Source organism: Dermochelys coriacea, chromosome 15 (genome assembly GCF_009764565.3).
Source record: "Dermochelys coriacea isolate rDerCor1 chromosome 15, rDerCor1.pri.v4, whole genome shotgun sequence".
Taxonomy (NCBI): Eukaryota; Metazoa; Chordata; order Testudines; family Dermochelyidae; genus Dermochelys; species Dermochelys coriacea.
The window spans coordinates 2,550,335-2,574,810 of NC_050082.1; the positions used below are offsets into that span (position 1 = coordinate 2,550,335).

Consider the following 24,476-nt stretch of genomic DNA (forward strand, 5'->3'; position numbering starts at 1 on the left):
ATCTGGACCTCACAGCTCCAAGAGTCAAGAGCATGTACCACGCACGTTGACCCCACCAAATGCACAGAGGTACACACAGCCCCTACCAGAGGCATGCAGCATCCACTGACACACTGATACAAAGAACTACAGCCAACACACACACATAGCCAAAGGGATGTAAATGTCACCAGCAATCAGTCACGCAGCTACTGGCAATACACATCCCAGCAGCAAACAATCCCCACCAACACACACAGCCACGCAAATGCCAACGCACAAGCACACTCACCCAGATACTGCCAACATGTACAGCACCTGGCACACACAAATAGTCCTGGCACACCTACCCAAAGGCTGCCCAGCCCATGCAGCATCACAACCCTGCCACATTTGCCCGAGATCAAACCCACAGAGCTGGTAAGGCCCGTCTCAAGCAAACTCCAGCTCCCAGTTCTGCCAGTCCCACTGCATGCTCCCTGTGGGGTATATCTCAGAGCCTCCTTCTCTACAGCAGGCTGCTGGCCCAAGGCTCGTATTGCATGTGGCACACCCCCCTTGGGACTTCCAGACCTGGGGCTGGCATCTACTGCTGCTTTGTCCCAGCACAGGGGGTGGGGGGAACGTGAGCTGGGGAAGACAGACTGTTTTCTGACACCCAAGGAAACCTCAACACTGGCTGGCTTCAGTGCCCTCACCACTGCTGTGGATCCCATGTGGAGGGAAGGGGAGGCAGCGAGTTGAGTGCTGCCGTTGGCTTACACCCCACTGAAAGGAAGAGAAAAAGAGCAGAGTTCAGCACCTCTACAGCAATTTACAGCATGAAGGTGCCATGCAGACATGAGCCAGTCAGCCCTCCTGAGCCTGCCATGTAGCAGGGAAGCATCATTATCCCCATTTTACAGATGGGGAAAGTGAGGCCCAGAGGGCCAAACCCATCTGCTGCGGTTAATGAAAACACAGCCAGGAATTAATTTAGCCCAGAGAGATTAACCTGCTTGCCCAAGGACACACAGCAAGTGGGTGACTGAGCTGGAGCTAGAGCTCATGACTTCCCAGCTCCCCATCTCATTTCCCAGGGCTTGGGGATTCAGATTCAGAACAATCAGCTCCAAAGCCTCTCAGCGAGCAAAAGGAAACATTGTGCTCAAGCATTTCAGCTACCTTGCATGTGGGAGCTTCAAGAGGGATCCCCCCCAGGCTGTGGGTCCCTGTTGCAGAGGAGCGGGACTCTGTGGAGAGACTGAGCTCAGAGCCCCTGGACTGGAGCAGCGGAGCCCAGCCCAGCTAATTAAAGAGGGCTGGGCTGCCCCTGGGTCTACAAAGGGCAGCTAGTAGGGAGCTGAGAGGGAGGACTGAGACAAGCTGGGCCCTGAGCAGCAAAGGCCACACAAGAGGGGAGCTAACTCCTGCAGTGAATCCCTGGAGCAAGGGGGCTCAGGGCTGCTGCTCCAAGGGCAGAGCATCGTGGGTGGAGGGGAGGAAGCTGCTAGAAGCTGGAATGTCAGAGACCCTGGGAGGGGTGAACCTGCGCCTGGAGCCAGGCAGAGACAATTGGTACCTGCTGATAGTGGGGTGGGCACAATTTAAAGGTCCACACCTCCCCCAATGCCTTGAGTCACATACACCCTCCCCCCCAGGGCACTTCTCCTTACCCTCAGCTCTCAGTTGTTTGCTGCTGCCTCTCCCTGTGGCCACAACTTGCAGCTCACCAGCTCCAGGAGCTGCCACGCAGGGAGGGGACCCAGCTGGCATACCGTGGCAGAAATCTGGGGGGGCACTTGGCTCCATGTGTCGCCCCCGTACATTGCCTCTGGGGCCAGGATCTGACTTAAGACTGCATTCTAGTTGTTGGTTTAACCTTTTTCGTAAAAGAATAAACCTCCTTAACTGGGACTGGGTATGGAGTCCGGGTTTGGAGCTGAGGTGCAGTGGTGGCCATCTCGGGGACAGACCCCGTCTGCTACCCCAGTACACCTGCTTTTCCTCCCAGTTCTTCCTGCTGCAGGATCTGGGCTCTCAGGCCTTGGGCGCAGGAGGAGATGAAGGCATCTAGCTCCCTGCTGATTAGGGGAGTTGGCTTCCCTTGCTCAGTGACCTCCTGCTGGAGATTCTGCAGCCTTGGGATCGGATTCAGGGGAAACCAATTGCTGCACCCTGCAGAGGGGAGATATTGTGCTGGCCTCCAGTGGGTGAGCCCCACACGCATGGAAATCCCAGTCCCCAAACTCATCATACGGAGCTGAGCTGAAGGCTGCGAAGAGAGGAGCTAGCTGCCTGAAAATGCATGGATGTCCCTGGATGGAATGAGGATGCAGCCTTGGTGCTGGGCTGGGAACAAACTCCCAGTTCCAAAAGCCCATAAAGATTGGATCCAGACTTTGCAAGCACCCCACCCACCGAAAGACATTCCTGGACCAAGCTTTACCCGCAGACACCAGTCCCAGTGCTGTGGCGGGGCCCGCCCTGGCCGGGATGTGGCAGTTCCGAGGAGCAGGAGGTTGTTTCCATTCTCCCCTGGAGTTATGAGCAGGACAAAGTGTGGCTTCCCAGGGGGGAGAACAGTGCAGTGGCAGCAAGGCTGGCGATGAGCCTGGGCCAGATCTGGGGCTGCTCAGGAAATGAAAGCTGGGGGATGGGCAGGGGCAGGGGGCAGGAGATGATTAAGAAGAAGGGGAGAGAGACAGAGAGTGGAAGAGAAGAGAGGGAGGGAGGGAAGGAGATGTGCTGGCCGTGTGTGAGGACCCAAGGCTGGGAGGACCCAAGCCCCTGACCCTGTATTGCTCTCCTGTGCCCACTCCCCCAGCTCTGGCCAGATACTCCCTCCCTCCCCTCCAGCGAGCACTCGGCCAGCTGGCTGGAAAGGGGGAGACGCTGCCATCTCTCCAGAAGGGGGAATAATTTATGGACTTCTCCATAGAAACCACTTCATCAGTGGCCAGCTCCAGAGCAGCTTCTCTGCGCTGCCGCAGGACTTGGAGCACCACGGCAACCACGGGGACAGGGTGAAGAACCGGTGGGGCAGAGGGGAGCGAGCCCAGCCTGGAGGATGCTGCCCGCCCCCAGGGAATCATAGGCGAGAGTCTCCTCTGTCCAGAGAGCAAGCAGGGAGCTGTGTGCAGCTGGAAACCACCAAATGCAGCTATAACCAGGGCTGGTTCAAGCGACCACGCCCATGCCAGCATGGGGACCACCCGATGGCCTCACGCAATGGCACAGCATTGCCATCCCCACCTGGCCCACACAGGAATTACATGGCAGTGCAGGCAGCTGGCGACCCTGTGGCTGCAGCCCCATCACTCTTCCCACCCTGTGGGCTCCTGGAGCCAGCACATGGGAGGGCAGAAAGGCTTCCCCCCCAGGCAGGCGCAGTATGGGGTAGGAGGGCACAGAGATAGGAGTCATCATGGTGAACAGGGCAGCGTGAGAGCACGCTCTCGGAAGCCAGCCTAGGACAGCCAGAGTTGGGCATGGGTTGGGGGGGGCACAAGGAGAGACAGTTTGGGCCTGGAGTTGATTCCTCTGTGCAATGTGACGCTGGGCGCATCATCCCTCATGGGGTCCTCTCTGGCCTCACCAGACATGGCGGGGGAGAAAGGCACGTGCTGAGCTTATAGAGCTCCCCCACTGTTCATGCTCCAGCACCTCCCATCCCAGAATCTCAAAGCCCCTTGCACAGCTGGCAGGCAGTGTCATCATCCCCATTCCACAGATGGGGAAACTGAGGCACAGAGCAACACGGACCCACTTTTTCAGAAGTTGCAGCGAGTTTTTTGGCTGCCCGATCTAACACACTCAGGGCCTGACTGCTGGAGGTACTGCCGGCCCCAGCTTTCCAGAGGCAGCTGCTTGGCCCAGCACCTCTGAAAAGCAGGCTCCAGGTGTTACAAATTGGGCACCGAAAATCAAGCACTGAAATATGTGGCCACTTTTGAAAATCTGCCCTAAGTGACTTGCCCAGTGTGTCAGCGACAGAGAGGGGGTTAGAACCCAGAACTGCTGAGTCCCAGCCCTTGGGCCTTATCCACAAGGTGACCCTTCGTTCCCTGGCCCTGAGGTTCTGTTGTTTCCCCCTCCAGGGCTGGATTACAGCCGACCCCCAGAGCTGCAGGACAGTATCTCACTCACCCCTTCTCAGGGCACAACGCAGGAGACCCAGCTGACGTGACCCACTCAGTGCTGGGCCAAACAGCTGAGCTCGCAGCTCCCTCCCCTAATGCAGGGTGGGCCAGGTAGCTTTGCTCAGCCCTTGATAAGATCCTTGGCGTGAATGAGATTCTCTGTGTCTGGAGATCCCAGCCCCCTTCGGGCCAATGCCTGGGATTAAGGGCCCAGTGGTTAAGGGCCATGGTTCTATGTTATTCCTGCTAGGTCACATGATCCCAGGCATTGGCTGGCTGACGCAAGTGCGGGGCTGACACCAGCATGTTAAGGCTACAGTTTAAAGGCTGACTCCTGCAACAGGTGGGGCAGGGGTGTGAGCCCTACAAACAGCACATCTGCCCCCAATGCAGCCAGCCAGAGACCCTATCAGCACTGCCAAGGTAACCATGCTGTGGGCAAGTGGCCACGCTCAAATATGGCTCCATCCCCTGGTGGAGATGGGATGCAATGAGCTTTAACCCTGTCCCCAAATACACTAAAGCCATGAGCAAGGACTGGGCCCTTCTCAGCAGGGTGGGGGGTGAGTTTCAGGCCTCCTAACTTGGCAGCTGTTTGCCATGCGGATGGGACTAGACTCAGCCTATGACCTAAGTTCGCTGAGTGCAAGCACAGCTGGCATGTATGTTCAGATACGACTGATAGCTCCAGATGCTGCAAGCCTTAGAGCCACGTCCTGCAGACACACCAGGAAATCAACGCCTGCAGAGAAAGCTGAGTGAGCGGAGACCAGCGCTTTGCTCTGTACATCAGCCTGTATCACACTGAGCCACGTCACCCGGCATCGAACCCTGGCAGTGCAAACGCCCCTCCTTGACTGTGCTGTCCTGTTCCATCCCCAGGGCCCCCAGCATGGCACACTCACCTGGCTACCACCTCGTTGTCGACTTTGACAATGCAGTAGGGGTCGCTGGTGCCAGACCTGGGGAGGGAAACCAAATAAGCAGGCAGATTAGTATTAAGCAGGGCATTGGTATCGGTGGTGTCCAAGCACCTCCCGCAGGCCTCTGCAGCCCTCCAGGGTCACCAGGGCGAGCACTGTTTGCAGCTAGCTACAGTGGGGGGCACTAGTTGGAGGCTGGTGCACAGGTATAATAGAGCATGGCTCAGGCAGCCAGACGCTCTGCCTTGGTGTGGGAGGGGGGAGGGTGTTAGACTAGACGATCCTTGCGGGCCCTTCTAGCCCTATGGCTTTAGGGTTCTGTTCTAAGGAGAAGTGACCAGAGGCATCTGAGCAGAAACTGTGGGTCCGGGGCATATTGGGGTGGGCGGAAGCAGCACAGAAGAAGGGGCCAAAGCCTGCATGGGGCTGAGCATCTCATTCACTTGGGCCAGCACTCAACAGGTTCCAGTGCAGGTGCTTCCTCAAACCCTCGGGCCTGCAGACTCGAACAGGAATCCCAGAGGAACTGCTTTCTGCATGGTAGCTGGGCGCTGCAGGGCCTGACTGGGATCAGGACTGGATACAAAAATTTGGAACTAGAAATGGACATAGCTTCATAGAGGGAGTGAAGGGTTGCAAGGAGGAAGAAAGTTTTGGGGGTTAGCCAGTGGTCCCCCATTCCTAGTTAAGACAATCCCTGGAAAATCAGATGGGGCAAGGCCCTGAGATACACTGGGGAGTCACTGCTCTGTCCTGACGGCCCTAAGTTGCTCAGGTTTGGCTTCAGCCCCGGGTGGCAGGGCTCAGGCCCCCAGGCTTTAAGCCCCATGCCGTGGGGCTTTGGCTGTTTGCCCTGAGCCACAGCAAGTCTAGCACTGGCCCTGCTTGGAGGACCCCCTGAAACAAGTTCGCAGCCTCCCAGGGGGCCCCAGACCCCTGGTTGAGAACCACTGCTCTAACCCCAGCCTGGTCAGGGAATACATAGCAGCAGCCAGAGAAAGCTCCTATAAAGTCAGCATAGCTCCATTAACCTCGTGGGACTCGCTGTCTGAGATCTAACCCAAGGGGTTAGATTTGTTCATATATTCTTGACAGTTGGTTTCTTTCACACAACATCCCTCTGTACTGATCAGAGATAAGAAGAGACTTTATCTCTCTCAGGATTTATCTTTTCAGTGAGTTTCAAAATTCCACAAAACGAGAAAATAAGCAGCATTGGGACAATTGGCCTCAGTTAGGAGGTGAATTGTAGTCAGTGAGGAACTCACCTGACAAGGCAATGTAAGGCTGTTGATGGATCAGCTCACTTACTAACCCTAAGCTGCCATGTTTTCTGTGTTGCACAATCAAACTCAGAGTTTGTACCAATTTTAGACAGCTGTTCATTTCATTATAACTCACTCCCTCTAATTGATCCATGAGTCTTTCTTGTATGTGTGAGAGTTGGCTTGTTTTCATCCTAATGTTATTTCAAAGCTGTTTAATGTTAATGTATAATGCAACTAAGGTGTGAATTTATAACACTGGGGTTGCGGTGGAGTCTCCATCACTGGCAATTGTTAAATAAAGACTGAGGTTTTTCTAAAAGATCTGCTCTAGTTCAAACAGGAATTATTGTGGAGAAGTCCTATGGCCTGTGTCAAACGCAAAGTCAAACTAGATGAGCATAGTGGTGTCTTCTGGCTTTGGAATCTATGAGTCGGTGAAATATAGGGCATGATCCTGCAATAATTCATGGGTGGGAATATCCCTGCAACTCTGGGGAGCCCCTTGACTTTAGTGGGACTGACTCATGGAGTTTTCATTATTTTATCACTAGTCTCATGATATTGGGGATTTTTTTTCTGGAAATCCGCACCTCCCAGAGTCAGGTGATGGGGACACTCAGCTTTCTTTTTTAAAGTGGTACTTTTCTAGCACAGGAGCAGGGGGTTGGACTAGATGACCTCCTGAGGTCTCTTCCAACCCTAATCTTCTATGATAGGAGAGCTGGGGACATAGCACTGTCAGTTGAGGGGATCCAGCTATGGAATGAACTTCTGGAGATCAGGCAAATCTGGAGTCTCACCATTTTTAAGGAAAGCTGCAAATCCTTTTTTAAAGAGACCTTTCCCCCTTAAGAATGAAACTCACAACACGACTCCCTTTCTATCCAATAACCCGCCACCACTGGCCCTCTCACCAAGCATCCACAGGATCGGTGCTACATCCCCAGCTTTGGAACAGTCTCTCGCCATGTCAGACCCCAAAGGGACTCCTGGGTAGGCCACGTGACCTCACGGTCACCTTTGGCTGAAGCTCTGGGGCTCAGCACACCAGGAGCTCTGTTCAGCCAGTCCAGCTGAGAGAGAGACTTGCCTGCTCTGCAGAGATTAATGCAGCTCACCAAACGTTTGCAGGGACAGCACTGTCCCAACAGGTGGGTTTATTAGTCCGCTGGAACCCAGCCTAGGCAAGCCTTAGATTAGCACAGCATAGCCCATTCCAGTTAGCGCAGAGCTGCAGTGAACCCCATTGGTCAAGCTCTGTGTCTCTCTCAGTCTGATCTCTGTCAGTTCCCAGGCAAGAGAGTCCCCACCTTCCTCCAGCAGCCATCTCTTATCCCCCTACCTCATGCCTTCCCAGGCCTTTGTTCTCGAGCTGGGGTCTTAGCTCAGCTTCCCGACTGAGAGGTGGGGAAACGCGTCACCCTCTGGGTTGTGGATTACTAGATGTCAATGTCCTGGTGACTGGCTTTTCCATTATCTTCTCAAGGCCTCTGCCAGTCATTTTTTTTTTTTTAATGACCCATTCAGGCTCAGACAGCCAGGCAACATTCATACCTATGGCCTTGTCTACACTACACAGTTTTGTTGACAAAAGGCAGCTTTCATCGACAAACCAGTGGAGGTGTACGCACTACAGTGCCCCTCCTGCCCATGTAACTCCCCTGCTGTACCAATGTAATAAAACCACCTCGACGAGAAGCATAGAGCTTTTTGTGACAACGTTAGAGAGATGCAGTGTCAGTGTGCTTGGTTATGTCACCCTAAGTGACCTCCAGGCAGTGTCCCAAAATGCCCATCATAACCGCTCTGGCCAGCAGTTTCTACTCTGCTGCCCATTAGCCAGGTACACAGGCATGTGCTCCTCCTCCTTAAAAGCTCAGGGAATTTTTGAAATTCCTCTTCATGTTTGCTTGACCTGGACATTGCATCTTCCCAGCTGACCATGCCAGCTTTCCACAGCAAACGCACTCCTGCCTGGAGTACACCAGAGCTGCTGCGTCTGTGGGGAGTGGAGGCTGTACAGTAGCAGCTGATCCTGCCCTAGGATCTTTGACGCCTACAAGCAGATTGCTCATGGCATGGATGAGAAGGGGCATGACAGGGACGCAGTTGGGCTGTGCCAAGATAAAGGAGCTGAGGGAGGTGTACCAGGAGGCAAGGGAGGCCAACTGTCTCTCTGGTGTGGAACCGAAAACATGCAGCTTCTACAAGGAGCTGTAACCACCCTTGGCGGCGACCCCACCTGCACCGCCAAGGGCCCCACAGATACTTCAGGGAGACTGGAGACAGCAGCCAGTGGAGTCAACCCTGAGGATGAAGTGGTGGACGAGGAGGTCCAGTTGGAGGAGGACGTGCAACAGGCTCATCCGGTGGCCCAGAGAGCCAGGACCTCTTTTTGACTCCGGAGAGGTCTAGCCAGTCCCAGCAGTCCAGCTCTGGTGTGCCTGAAGCAGGAGAGGGAGCTCCAGTAAGTACTCATTTTTCTTTGATAGTGAATGATTTACATGAGATAGTAATGCATCCGATGAAGTGAGCTGTAGCTCACGAAAGCTTATGCTCTAATAAATTTGTTAGTCTCTAAGGTGCCACAAGTACTCCTTTTCTTTTTGAGAATACAGACTAACACGGCTGCTACTCTGAAACATGAGATAGAGGTGTTTTTGTTTTTTTTTTTTTTGTTACATGGTGCACGTGGGAGAAGAGATTGAAATTAACACTAGGTACTATTTGCATCTCCTTCACATTCCCCTGGGCAGTTATGCAGTGGGGGCTCTGCAATCCTCTGCGAAAGGTTCCTGCTGTTTCTTCTCCCATTGTAGGAAACTTTGCCATGCCAATTGTGAATCACTTGTACAAGAAACAAAGCAGGACATGGGCAAGCAGCTTTTCTTATCCTCAGTAGTGTGATTTCAACTTTCCCCACCTGTGGAAAATGGTGCCAGTATTCAGAATAGTGTCCCCAGGTGTGTGTACTGATCCCCTTCTGAAACCACCCAGCCTCTGTCTCATCTTGCACCACTTGCCCCAGGCTGAACTCACGATGTTTAGTGCTCTGGCTGTGCTGCGTGCTGGCCAAAGGAAAGTGAGAAAGAGGTGTGTGTAACTTTTATGATTCAATACTGAGTGAACACACAATACTGACTCTGTGTGTTGTTTCTTTTACTTCTGCAGATGTTCCCTTGAGGGCCAGCTCCTACGCACTGATGGAGTGCCTCCCTCAGATAAGGAGGTGAACCCACATTCTATGGGCATGCTGCACCTGCTTAGACTATTGTTGAAGTGCTCCTTGCTGCTGTCCAGGTTTCCGATATAAGGTGTCATGAGCCATGGGAGTAAGAGATAGGCTAAGGGTCTCCCAGGATCATTATGGGCATTTCAACATCCCCCACTGGAATCTTTTGCTCTGGAAAAAAAAGTCCCTGTAGCCTTTTGTACAGGCCAGTGTTCCTCAAGATGTGTGCGTCATGCACCTTCCCTGACTACCCCGCATTGATGTCAGTGAAATGACCCCGGTGATCCACAAGCACCTGCAATACCATAGAGAAGTACCCTTTTCTATTGATGTACTCTGTCACAAGACGGTCTGGGGTCAAAATTGGGATATGCATGCCATCTATTGCCCTGATTCAGTTAGGGAATTCCATTGCTGCAAAGCCATCCTCTTTCACACATATTTCCAAGAGTCACAGTCCTTCGTAGCGGGAGGCGATTAATGGCCCTGCACACTTGCAGGAATGCAACCCCCACAGTGGACTTCCCCAACTCCAAACTGATTTGCAACTGACCAGTAGCAGTCTGGAGTTGCCAGCTTCCACACAGTGATCACCACTTATTTTTCCACTGTTGGGGCAACTCTCATTTTGGTTTCCTTATGCCATGGGTGGGAAAAGGGGTAGCAAGCTCCGCACACAGTTCAAGGAAGTGGCTTTGCGCATAGGAAAGTTCTGCAGCCACCGCTTGTCGTCCCAGATATGCATCACAATCTGATCCCACCACTCAGTGCTTGTTTCCCGAGCCCAATAGTGACAGTTCGCTGTGCGTAGCTGTTCTGTGAATGCCAACATCAATCTTGAATTGTTTCTTTCCATGGCACACAGGAGGGAAAGCACCATGGATTCCTGTTCAGAGTCACAGCTCATGAAATACTGCAGGATTAGCCATGTTGTGTTCATAAAACTCATGACAAGACTGGAGCGTAGTGCAGGATCCATGCTTTTAGGAAGAGATGGTGGGCATAAAGTTCACAGGGGCAAAGGGCCAGCACACAACATTTTGGCACCTGAGGCGAGGAGGTCAAATGACATCCCCTCGCTTTGGCCAAAACTTTGAAAGGTCTCAATTCTGCCTTCTTCCTGTTCTATTGCTCTCATGGTACTGCTCTAATCCTACCCCAGTAAAGGAGAACTAAAAACTTAAAATGCCTTGTTCAAAAATTTTAAGTAACACTTAACTTTCAAACACCTGAACAGCAAATGTAACTTTTCTTGTCTGCCTAGTAAATACTGGCATTTTTATCTGTTTGAATAATCAAAGTGGTGCTTTCCGTGCCTTCTTGATCGCGAAGAGCTGAAGTGCTTCCTGCTGAAGGTCCACAGTCTGGGCCAGTTCATGCTCTGTTGAGATGGTTGCATGGCCGACCAGCCTCTCTGTGTCATTGTGGAGTATAGATGTGTTTTTATTAACTTCAGCTTGGAGAAGCTGCGTTCTCCACTGGCAACTGTTACAGGAAGTATTAGAAGTATGCGCAGAGCAACAAAAGCATTTGGAAAGAGGGTGGTCATCTTATTTGTGCACATATATTCCAGAACAGCCTTTGGAGTTGATCCTGCTGAAATGTATCTTGAAAGGGCTTTCAGTTCATCTCCTAAATCACTCGCATAAATATCGCACATGTCATCTAGTGTCAATACTGTCTCTAGTGCCCTGCATTGCTAGTGTAGGTCTTCTTCAGGTATAGTGAGGAGTTTTGGAATATGATGCAACATCCCAAATATACTGCTGTGTTCCTTAAGCTGCATGAAACATTCTTCAACTGATTGTATTGCACAATCTAGCACCTGGTTAAAAAATTAAACTTTGAATTGTTGTTTGGGGTCTCTTACGGGATTATCCCGTGCCTCGTAATCAAAATGTTTTCTTTGGTGACTCTTGTATTCTTGAATGGGTGGGAAAATAGATTCAGTGTTAAGTTCCTCTGCCAACTTCTGTGCACTCTTCAGGACATTTTGAAATCCCACATCTGACCGGTAAAACTGTAGGTATGACTTTGCTTTGTCTAGTTGTTCCATTGCTACAGATATATCAAGGTCAACACCTTGGAGTCTCTTGCTTACAACATTTATTTCAAACAGTATGTCATGCCACAACACTAAGCCACACAGAAATTTGAAGTTATGTATGTTTCTGGTGATTCCATTTCCCTCTGCCACTGTTCTCCCAAGAACAGTTCCTGTCAAAGCATTACCCTCCATAATGGAAACTATGGCATCATCTATCTTCCCAATTTGGTGTTTGATAGGCTTTATCAATTCCACTCGACTTTCCCATCATGTGGCACTCAGTGGTTTCAGTGTCAGAGAGGAAGTTCCCAGATGTTGCTTCAAAATTTACCATCAATGAGTTGATGCAGAGAAAAATACATAGATGCTTTGAATTACATTAAAAAATTCAGCAGCCTCACTAGAAGCTGATGCTACATCACTGACCACCAAGTTCAATGAATGAAAACTGCATGGGACAAAAAAAGCTCAAGGGTTTAACTCTCGGATCCGTGTCTGCACTCCTCTGTTCCTTCCTCTCATGTTGGCACCATTATCGTAGCCCTGACCTCTCATGTCAGCTATCGCAATTCCTGTATCTTCCAGCTTTTTAAGAAGCACACTTGTCATACCAGCTCCTGTAGTATTATCAGTGTCAATAAATTCCAGAAAATGCTCTCTGACAGTCACCATTGCAGGGACATTTTCACTAGGTTCTGTTGTTGTTACAAAACGCACCATTAAAGTCATTTGTTCCATATGGCTGATGTCAGGTGTGCAGTCCAGAATAACAGAGTAATATCTTGCTGACTTCAGATCTGCCACAATCTTCTGTTTGACTTCTGTTGCCAATAACTGTATGATCTCATTTTGAATGTTTTTTCCAAGGTAGTGGCGGGTGTACATTTCTTGGGTGGTGACTCTTCTTAGATGCTCCTGGAGTACAGCATCAAATTCAGCCTTCAGCTCCACAATTTTAAAGAAGTTTCCATTGTTTGGCACATACAGCTGATCTGAAGTGCCACGCAGTGCTAGGTTTTGGGTAGCAAGCATTCTCACAATGCAATGAGCCTTTTCAGAACATTTTGCCAGTAAAGAGACTCAGATGCAATCATCTCTTGATGCTGATCATCTATGGTAGCCTTTAAACTTAGTCTCATCTCAAGCTCTTTCCACCTATGGAATGCTCTCTGGTGATTTGCTGCCTTCTCATGGCATGCCAGATTTCTAGCCAGATTTTTCCAGTCCTTTGTTCCTGTAGAACCCAATGTGGCTGGAACATTAGACTGGAAGAGTTGGCAACAAAAACAGTATGCAGCATTCTGGGTTTTTGAGTACATAAGCCATGGCCTCTCCACTTTGTCACCATTGGGGATTTCACGCAAGTAATGTGTTGGATGGAAACTTCTGTTTTCATTGTCTTTGGGGAACATGAAGTTTTTCACTTGCTGTGGCCCATGCAGTACAAGGAAGTCTCTCAGGCTACTGCTCAAGTGGGTCCACAGTCCTGGATCACCTAGACTTAAGGAACTAAACTCAGCAGCAGCTGTTTCTTGCGCCTCCACCACACTCGTCTCTGATCTACACTTTTCTTCAGGAATGTGCAGGGTTACATCCATTTGAGATGGAGATACGGGTGCTGCAGTAGCTGCCAGGTCACCTGCACTCTGACTAACTGGAAGATCAGGCATCTCCTCACCGCGCACATCCTCACTGGGGCTGGAAGGCTCACCATGAACATTTGTGTCTACGTATCTCAGGAGAGCTCCTTCCTGCTTAGATAGAAAAGCTTCCTTTGCTTTCTTTCTTTTTCTGAATGCTGCCCCAGAGGGCGTTTTCTTCTTTTTCTCATGACTGCTGTTCTGCCAGCTATAGTGGCTCTCAACACTCAATTAAAGGGGACAAATAAGCAGGCTGGTAGCAGGGCCTGAGTGAGGGAAGATGTCAGCGTCTTAAGGGCCTAACTGGCTCCTACTACTTCAGTAGGCTGCCTGTTCTCCTCAAGGGGGTTCAGGGAAGCAGCAGGAAACAGGAAGCTCCCTGACAAGCTGGGGTTAATCAGTCCAGGCCCTGGGGGGACTAGAAAGGTACATAAGAGGCTCCTCCTCCTCACTCCCCCTGCAGCTGCTGCTGCTTTCTGTTATTCCCTCTCCCCTTTTCTCCTGCCTGCCTGTTCTGTCTCTTGTGCCCTCCTCCCTCCAGCACAGCTCTCCCCCATCTCTGTGCATCTGGAGCAGAGAGAATCCAGATGCACCAACAGCAGACACCATTTTCTACACTCTGGGTCTTTGTGGCGCCCCCCTCCACCCCCCCGCCACAGTCTGGCACCTGAGGCGGCTGCCTCAGTTCACCTCAGGGTAAGGCCAGCGCTGCAGGGGCAGTTGAAAAACAGCACAAAACACAGTCGGAAGCCCTTGGAATTATGGTATGGAAAAAAACTGCATCATGGGGGTGGTGACCCAGTCCCAGGATGCGCTGTGATCCATTCCCAGTATGCCCAGAGGGAGAAGATGGAGATTTGCACAGTGCGATAGCTACCCATGGTACACTGCTCTCTCTGTTGGTGCTAGAGCACTAACACAAGGAGCGTTGTGGGAACATGCACAAAACAATGTAATCACAGTCGTTTACAATCGTCAATGTTAACTTAAGTCGGCTTAACTCTGTAGTGTAGGTATGGCTTTCGTCTCTTTGGGCTTGTTTACACTTCAGATGCTACTGCAGAACAGCTGCTCTGCTGTAGCGCTTCACTGAAAACACTCCCTATGGCAACATGAGGGATTCTCCCCTCGGCGTAGGTAATCCACCTCCCCGAGAGTTGGTAGCTAAGTCAACGGAAGAATTCTTCCACCATAGAATCATAGAAGATTAGGGTTGGAAGAGACCTCAGGAGGTCATCTAGTCCAACCCCCTGCTCGAAGCAGGACCAACCCCAACTAAATTATCCCAGCCAGGGCTTTGTCACTGTCTACACAGGAACTTAGGTTGGCTTAACTATGCTGCTCAGGGGTGTGGATTTTTCTCACCCCATAGCGACATAGTTTCTAGTGTAGACCAGACTTTAGCATGCTCTGAGAACAAATAGTCCTCCTCCACACCCTGCCAGGTAGCCATGGAAAATATAGGGGAAATTGAGGCACACCTGGGGTCATAAAAATATTACAGAAGATTCACACTTTATCACCGCCTTTTACCCAATAAATCTCCAACACTGACCCCCCTTTCTGCCCTCAAACCCCAATATTGATATTCTTTCCTAACAAGGCCCTACCAATGAACCAACAAAAACTTTGAAACAGGTCAACCTAACACACCCAAACCCTACCGCAAGCAGAGTTGTGATCCCATAAAGGGAGAAGAGCTAGAGAGAACACAAAGTCCACTAGGGACTTGGCTATTGCTATGGAATTTATGTGGAAAACGTTCAGATACTATGGTGATGGGCCGCAGGATAAAACCCTAAAGGTTTGTCTGCACTGTGGGGACTGCAGCAGTACAGCTACGCCGCACTAAGCCCCTAGTGCAGATGCAGCCTACAGTGACAGAAGGGGTTTTCCATGGCTGTAGGAATACTGCCTCCCTGAGTGGTGGTAGCATTCTTCTGTTGACTCGGCTGTGGCTACACTGAGGGTTAGGTTGGCATAGCTGCATTACTTGGGATTTCACACCCCTGAGGAACATAGCTAGGGGTTTTTCTCTACTTGAATTGCTACAGTGACACTGCTGCAGCACTTCAGGGTAGACACTGCCTGTGCCAACAGAAGGGCTTCTCCTTTTGGCACAAGGAATCCACCTCCCCGAGAGGTGGTACCTAGAGTGACGGAATTATTTCACTGTCCTAGCACTAGTTTTTCCACCAAATGCATCCGATGAAGTGAGCTGTAGCTCACGAAAGCTTATGCTCAAATAAATTTGTTAGTCTCTAAGGTGCCACAAGTACCCCTTTTCTTTTTGCGAATACAGACTAACACGGCTGCTACTCTGAGATCTATTTTTTGTCCTAGCACTGTATACATGGGAACTTAGAGCAACTTACCTACAGCACTCAGGTGGATTTTTCACACCTCTGAGCAACATAGCTGAGTGGACCTAATTTTCTAGTGCCAACCGGCCCTATGTCAATCTTAAGTGTAGACCAGGCCTCAGATAGACAGATAGGTTATGTAAATGTCATTGTGCTAATTCTCTTCTCACACCAGTTTCACTGCATAGGCCCTGGTTCCCCGTTGCCCTGCCCCTTAGCAAGATATCTGGAACCATGCAAACTGTGAGTGTGCTGCACAATATGGTCAGCTCCAAGCATTCAAAAATCATGAGAATAAGTAAACAACCCCCCTTACATTTTTGGGGGTGGTTCTAAGTTGCTTTTTGCTTCTGAGCTGCTAGGTTGTGCTGTCACTACATTGACAAGCTTTTTTCCACTACTGTCAGGGTTCCTTCGCCACTCTGAACTCTAGGGTACAGATGTGGGGACCCGCATGAAAGACCCCCTAAGCTTATTCTTACCAGCTTAGGTTAAAAACTTCCCCAAGGTACAAACTTTGCCTTGCCCTTGAACCGTGTGCTGCCACCATCAAGCGTTTTAAACAAAGAACAGGGAAAGAGCCCACTTGGAGACATCTTTCCCCAAAATATCCCCGCAAGTCCTACACACCCCCTTTCCTGGGAAGGCTTGAGAATAGTATCCTAACCAATTGGTTACAAAATCATCAAAGACCCAAACCCCTGGATCTTGGAACAATGGAAGAATCAGTCAGGTTTTTAAAAGAGGGATTTTATTGAAGAAAAAGAAAGATAAAAATCATCTCTGTAAAATCAGGATGGAAAATACTTTACAGGGTATTCAGATTCAAAACACAGAGGATCCCTCTCTGGGCAAAACCTTAAAGTTATAGAAAACAGGAATAAACCTCCCTCTTAACACAGGGAAAATAAAACAAAAGATAAACTAATCCGCCTTGCCTGACTTATCTATACTGGTTGCAATATTGGAGTCTTGGATTAGGATGGGTTGGAGAAGATGGATTTCTGTCTGGCCTCTTTCAGTCCCAAGAGAGAACCACCATGTAAACAAAAAGAAAAGGAGTACTTGTGGCACCTTAGAGACTAACAAATTTATTTGAGCATAAGCTTTCGTGAGCTACAGCTCACTTCATCGGATGCATTCGGTGGAAAATACGGTGGGGAGATTTATATACACACAGAGAACATGAAACAATGGGTTTTATCATACACATTGTAAGGAGAGTGATCACTTAAGATAAGCCATCACCAGCAGCGAGGGGGGGAGGGAGGAGGAAAACCTTTCATGGTGACAAGCAAGGTAGGCTATTTCCAGCAGTTAACAAGAACATCTAAGAAACAGTAGGGGGTGGGGTGGGGGGGAGAAATAACATGGGGAAATAGTTTTACTTTGTGTAATGACTCATCCATTCCCAGTCTCTACTCAAGCCTAAGTTAATTGTATCCAGTTTGCAAATTAATTCCAATTCAGCAGTCTCTCGCTGGAGTCTGTTTTTGAAGTTTTTTGTTGCAGGATAGCCACCCTCAGGTCTGTAATCGAGTGACCGGAGAGATTGAAGTATTCTCCGACTGGTTTTTGAATGTTATAATTCTTGACGTCTGATTTGTGTCCATTTATTCTTTTACGTAGAGACTGTCCAGTTTGACCAATGTACCTGGCAGAGGGGCATTGCTGGCACATGATGGCATATATCGCATTGGAAGATGCGCAGGTGAACGAGCCTCTGATAGTGTGGCTGATGTGATTAGGCCCTATGATGGTGTCCCCTGAATAGATATATGGACAGAGTTGGCAACAGGCTTTGTTGCAAGGATAGGTTCCTGGATTAGTGGTTCTGTTGTGTGGTGTGTGGTTGCTGGTGAGTATTTGACAGATTGACAGAGCCAGAAGAGTACTACAGGACAGGCCCACCAAAGAAAATAACAGAACGCCACTAGCCATCACCTTCAGCCCCCAACTAAAACTTTCCAACGCATCATCAAGGATCTACAACCTATCCTGAAGGACGACCCATCACTCTCACAGATCTTGGGAGACAAGCCAGTCCTTGCTTACAGACAGCCCCCCAACCTGAAGCAAATACTCACCAGCAACCACAGAAATGTGACTAGTGCATGTGGCATTGTATATCTCTCTGCTGCCATCCAGCCAAGGAGCACAAACACTCCAAGCTTTAGATAAGTCATTCATTCATACTTGCAGCCTCCCTTTGATGTAGGGCAGTCTCATTACCTCTCTTTTACATATGGGGAAACTGAGGCATAGAGAGGGGCAGTGACATGAGCAGAATGACCCAGTAGCAGTCCTGGGAATAGAACCCAATTCCCAGCCTCCCCATTCTAATTACTAGACATCACTGCCTCTAGTCAACATCATCCTAGCAACATCGGCACACCAAAGATGCAACATGGGAGCCAAGCATTGGGCAGACACCTGGGGAAGCAGCCCATCTCCTGCTCTGCCTCTGGGCTGGGATCCGAGAGCACCAGGGGAGTGCCACTCTGTGATGTATCACCATGCTGATGCCTGCCAGCTGCAATCCCATTATTTATTGATCGATATCAATCAGAATGGATAAGTGATAACAATAACTCGAGCTCAGGATGGAGACTGCTGGACCAAGTCATATTTCCCCTTCCCCACACCCAACCCAGCTCTAAAGCTAAAATCTAGCAGCAGGAGGCAGTGGCCTCCCATCAGTGGAAGTGACACATGCCTAAAGATGGGACCAGCTGCCGACTGCAGATCTGGTTTTGGTATGCACTGCCTTGCAGGTCACGGGGTCAGGGTCACCCCCTTAGTAACTCAGGCAATTTGCAAAATTCAAATAGGGGTTCAAATTTCAACCTTCAGATTTGGAAGAGTGATTCTGACCCAGGCCAAAATTAACCAAGGAGCAGGAGAGTGCTAAAGAGCAAGTCCGGAATTCATCTTTGGACATGCACCTGGTCGCCTCCATCCTGGACTCCTTCCTGCCCATTTCCTCCTCTCCTCCCTGGGAGGCAGCCTGGGGATCCCCCAGGCCAAACTGCATGAAGGGGGAGTCTTGAGCCAATAGGTTGGCTCTCCACAAGCGAACATCTACTCGTGCTAGCCAGGAGCCCCCCAACTGCCCTCCCCCGCCCCCAGGCACGGGGCAGCAATCGCAGAGTGTGTCAGTTTACTGGGCTGCTGCTGGAGTGACCTGCCTGGAAATGGAGTCCAGGCATCAGGCAGACGCTTCCCGGGAGGGGCGAGAGCTACTCTACACCCCAGGCACGCCTCTCTGGGGCCAAATTCCTCGCCCAGCAACACGGGGCCGGCCTGAGGGTTGCTCCAACACTGGCCCCTGCCTTCGCCAGCCCCGCCCCGAGCTGTGGCGAGCGGTGACCCGGCGGAGCGCCCCTGCGGCCGGGGCATCACACCACGAGCAGGGGAATCCAACTCACACATCCTTGGCCGGCAGGCTCCTTCCTTCCACCACTCTGAAATGCAGGGACGTGTTCCGGGCCATCGCCAGCCCAGCGAGGATCAGCCCAAACTTGGGTCTGTTCTCAGCGGAGGGGCTGATCGCCCCTCGGAACCATCGGCCTCCACAGCGCGGATCGGTCCCACGGGGGGGGGGGGGGGGCTCTCTCGTCTCCTGTCTGCCTCTCTCGCTGGGGGAGTTTGGTGGGGCTGTGTGCCTTGGGGCGCCCTGCTCCTGCCTTTGTGCTGGCTTCTGCCTGGCTCTGATCAGAACAGCGGCTGGTTTAGACACAAATCAAGTCTCGCGTAGAAACGTGTCTTGCCATCGCAACGCCCGGCAGGTGAAACCGACCAGCCGGTGCCACAGCCCCCAGTCGCCGTGCCAGGTTCGCTTCAGAGCTCGCACGCTGCTTCTCTGTGCATCCCCGGCATTCAAGCAGGCTGCCTGGCTTGGCTCTGCTGCCCTCCCTCCTCTTCCCCATGCGCTAGTAGCGGCAAACAGCGGGAGCTGCTGCTCGAGGAGAAGAAAAGCTCGGGCAGCGACAGAATCGTGTCTGCAGCCACAGGTTGCTCGGAGAGAGCTGCACCCCCGAAGCAGGCGGAAGCCAGCAGAGTGGAGCTCCCCTGCCTCCTAGCGGCAGCAAGGGGGAAATGCTCCCTTCCCAGCCAAAGGGGGAGCAGAGAGGGGGCAGCTGTCCCCTTCTGCACCCTCCTGTGTTAGCTTCAGTGAATTCACATGCACTTCAAGCTGCCTCAGCCAGCGACAGCCTGCAAACGAGCCTCTTCCCTGGCAAGTGTCTGAGGCTCACAGACTGGGCTTGGCTCACTACATAGAATCAGGGCTCTATTCCAAAGGCTGGAGAATCACCCAGGTTTAAAATGACAGAGCCGGGTTGGTAGCAGGACTGCACGGCTCCATCTGTCTGCCCACTCACCCGTCCCACTCCTGGCCTGCAGTTTGCATTGGGACTGCGCTTGCCATCACACCAGCATTTTGCCTGGGTGCTGGCAGCCAGCAGAGAGTTTGAGACACACTGGCACTGTACTGATTACCGTTGAAGGGATTAACAAAATCCCAAATGCCACCCCAGCCTGGAACAACAGAACATTCATTAGCTCTTCCCATTCCCTCTTGGGTTTCACTGGGCACTGCCTAACTCCATGCCACTTCATCTCACTTTCCCCCAGGGATCTCAAGCTGCTTTAAAAACACTAAAAAAGCCCCACAGCCCCTCTGTGCAGCATCAGTATCCCGGATTTACAGATGGGGAAACTGAGGCACAGAACGAGGCCATGACTTGCCCAAGGTCACCCGCCAGAGCTGGGAACAGAACCCAGGTCCCCAGCTCAGACCTTATTCAAAAACTATCCTCTCTGCAAGAAAAAGGGGCCAGTTTCTGCCCTTGGTTACATTGGAGTCATCCCAGCAAAGCTCTTCCTGCGTTAACAAGGAGTTGCTGATGATGGAATTTGGTCTAGGAGGGAGGAAGCCCAGGTGTGTTTACTTAAGAACACGGCTATGCAGCCAGTGATCACATTGGCATGAAAAGCTTTGGTGGGGCGATAAGCTCGCCAGTGATGGACACAGATGGAATGTGCAGCCTTAAGGACCTAGTTAGAGATCGATCCAGATGGCTCTCGATCAGCTGAGATTGGCCATGATGATGATGGAGGAAGTCCAGGGATGTATGTACAAGGGAGTGGGAGGGTTATTACCCTCGGTGTGCACCGTTCCAGTGTTTCTGCAGCTCTCTCACTGCCATACGCTCTGCCTCTGCACCTGATACTCATAAATCCACCAGAAGAATAGCTCCTCTGCCCACCTCCACATTCCCACTCTGCCATCTGCTGCGTGTTGGAACTGAGTGATGACAGGTGGACTCTGCCGGTCTGATTCAGTGCCAGCTTACCCCACTGTAAGTGAGGAGTAACTACTGGCGTCCATGGAGTCACGCTGGAGTGCAGCGGGCCAGGGGAGAGAATCAGCCCTGCGTCTCAATGTAATTTTTATCTCTTGAATTCTTCCTGCCCCTACATCAGGTCTGCAAAACTGGGGGGATGTTATATAGAGTGTGTGCTGGGAATGGAAACTGGGTAAATAGGCAGCTTCTACAAGTCTCCTCTCAACAGTCTGATCCAAAGTCCATTGGAGTCAATAGAAAGGCTCCCACTGGCTCCAGTGGGCCCCAAATTAATACAGGGCCAAGGGTCACGGTGTCAAATTATACCAGGGGTCAGAAACCCAACTCTGCCAGGGACAGATCAGCCCCACAGAAGTTCATATCAATCTTGTCTACATTGCAAACCCTGATTAAGGAACCTCCTGCCAAGCCTTGGGGAGACCTTAATAAATACTAGAAGAGCTGAACAAACTCCTACCCCTCTGTTCCATAGATTTCACTGTCATTGCTGATTGCTAAAGGGACAGATCGTCCCCTCCCGTGGGGATAGGAAACCTTGAGAAGCTAAGCTGGTAGAGTTTCTCCTCAAGGAAGAAGGATAGAGGGGCCTGTGAAGACTGCAAGGGGTGTAGCAGGCTATCCCAAGTCCCTTCTCTGCTGCTGTGACCCAGAACAGACTTCAAGAGACCATGGCTGGAGTCCCCAGGCAGCACCATCTGTGTTGGTCATTCTGGGAGCCAGAAAGAACCAGAGGGTCTGTGTGTCTCTAGCAGCCTTAACAAGCATCCTCCCTCCCCTTCGTATTTGTAACAGCTGACTCCATCGTGTCTTCCCTATCCCAAGGGGCATTTGTGATGCAACTCTCCCATCCCCACACATCACCAGAATCCATGGGGATGGGTCCTGCTGAAAGGCTTGCCTTCTTTTGCTGTCAGGGCCCTGTCCCACCCTGACAGCATGGCTCCACTGAGAGTCCCTCCCTACAACCTCAGCTGCAGTCTGATGGCAGGGATCAGGCTCACATATATTTTTGCCTCCATAGTACTTCTCCAACTATTGAATAAGGATTGGCCCCTTGTACTACAGTGTGTAGAACTGTGAACTGGCAACCCCCTGGATTTCTGTGTCCTGCACTTTTAAATTGCTAAGAACTCTGTCTTTGGAGACAGCAGTCGTGTTCCTGTGAGAGATGCACACACTGCACTCTCTCTACCTAGAGAAGTTATTTAGACTCAAAACACATGGCTGTTCTTTGTATATGCCTGGACTAAACGCACTTAATTTATTTGTCTCCCTACTGAATTCCTGGAAGACAGCCGTGGATGAGTTTTCATTGTCGGTCAGTAGCCCAGCCCAGTGATTTCCCAGTACATTTGGCATATTTCAGCTCACTACCATGATAATACAGCACCTTAGATTAGTATGCCACTGTATGACTACAGCAATCCGGATATGAAGATATTATAACTATTTACACACAGATATCTTGCATCAGCAATGATGCAGAACAAAACAGAGCAAAGTCTACGAATGGGCAGCAGGTGTCATATGAGAAACTGACAAATCTTTCTTTCAAAATCAACTCTTCCAGATTGTGTTTTATGCTCGTTGCAATTTGCACTGTAATTAATTATGACTAAGGACCCAAGCATGAAACAGGATGTTTGTTTCTTAGTTCCTTCCCTCCTGCTTTATATTCCTTTCCTAAAGTCAGAGAGCCAAATTCAGAGATGAATCTAACCTGGAGTCATTTAGGCTCTGATTCTCAAATATATTTAGGTGAAATCAATGGGAGTTAGGCACTTAAATACCTTTGAAAATTTGGACCTTACCGCTCCTGTCAGCCCCAATCCCTAGCATACAGCTCACATCTCTAGGTTGCTGTAATGGACCCAACACAGTCTACTTGTGCTGACAGTCATCCCTACTACGGTTACAGGGGTGCCAGCCACTGGAAATCTAGTTAATAAAAAAGAAAGTTAATGGTTTCATTGCACTGGATCTCCCCCTGCCAATTTTTGTGGCTTTATAAATCATGTTTTCTGGTTTAAGCAAGTTTTGTATTTCCCCATTTTCTAAATGAAGGAAACAGGAGTGTGATGAAATCACCAGCACCAAAACAGCCCAGGTCATTCCACACAAAGGCCCAGATTTTCAAAAGTGGCTACCAATCCCAGGCACCTTTTCTGGCAGTTAGGAGCCTAAATACCCCTGTGGATCTAGGCCTGAGCTCCGACAACTGCAGCAGGAATCAACAGACGCTCCGGGTGCCCAGAATGTCTGAAAAATCAGGCTCCGATTGAATCAGGTTGAGCACCCCAAAACTGAGGTCTTTTGTAAGTGCACCAGGCAAACAAAGTGAAATAAATGCAATTTTTAAGTGGAATGTGTCTTTAACTGAGACAACCCAATCATGAGAAGGCATTGGATGATCAATGCAGATAAAGATTTGTGCCTGCAAGTATACCATGTAATACAGAACAAGGGATGAGGGTTCTGTTACATGTCACAATATATAAGCAGGATGGGTTCTAAATCAAACAAACATTCTCCAGGTGTAGAAATAGTCTTTAAAAGCAATCAGCTAACAGTACTCTGCATTTTTAAGATGGGCTAGGGATGCAGCCATAGACCTGCGATGAGTCAATAACGGGGCTCACCCTGGTCCATGACTGGGGCTTCTATGCCTATGGTAATACTACTACTACAAATTAATAATAAATACCAAAGCCAGCAGTGCACCAGTCTTGTTAGTTTGTCCCAGTGATTTATGGGAGGAAGGCCAGCCCACTGGTTAAGACACTGGGCTGAGAATCATAGAACCATAGAATATCAGGGTTGGAAGAGACCTCAGGAGATCATCTAGTCCAACCCCCTGTTCAAAGCAGGACCAACCCCAACTAAATCATCTCAGCCAGGGCTTTGTCACGCTGGTCCTTAAAAACCTCTAAGGAAGGAGATTCCACCACCTCCCTAGGTAACCCATTCCAGGGCTTCAACAGTAAGGTTCAGTTTCCTGTTCCACTACAGACTCCTTGTGTGATCTGTACAATGTGGATAACACCACCACCCTACCTCACAGGGGTGTACAGGGATAAATACATGGAAGATTGTGAGTTGCCTAGATAATCCAGCAGTGAGGGCCAGATAAATGGGCTCAGATCTTAGGATCACATTTCAAGGGCAGACCAGAGCTCCATTATCTTCAGTACTGGCACAAACAGGGCTCTGCTCATACAAATCTGATTGCAGGCCCTATCTATCTTTAGCACATACGCCTCCCATTTCTGCAGTGTCTGGGCACCTCCCACTCTTTCAGATATGTATCCACAGCAATCTGCCCATCAGGGTCCAATGGGGGCACCTGGAGTTATGGCACGCCGGGGAGAAGGGGGCTATGGCACAGGGGAGCCACTCACAAAGCCCTGCGCTGCAGCCTAAGTTAAACCAGGTGCTGTAACAATCATGCAAACCAGTCAGGAGAGAGGAGAGGGAAATACACCCCCGGACAGGGGAGGGAACAGACTCGTTCACAGGTAAATAGGCACTGGCAGG

The 24,476-nt window shown here is 50.4% G+C and overlaps 1 protein-coding gene across 1 annotated transcript in view; it reads right to left on the bottom strand.

The window, feature by feature from the left end:
* RASAL1 (RAS protein activator like 1) overlaps positions 1-21,082 on the bottom strand; it is a 101,970-nt gene extending 80,888 nt beyond the window's left edge. Inside the window, exons 1-2 of the mRNA XM_038373370.2 lie at positions 19,002-21,082; positions 5,006-5,062 (exon numbers count right to left, since the gene is read on the bottom strand). Of these exons, the coding sequence (XP_038229298.1) occupies positions 5,006-5,062; positions 19,002-19,066 (122 nt within the window). The 5' untranslated portion in view covers positions 19,067-21,082. The remainder of the gene's footprint in view (positions 1-5,005; positions 5,063-19,001) is intronic.
* Between the last annotated feature and the right edge of the window lie 3,394 nt (positions 21,083-24,476).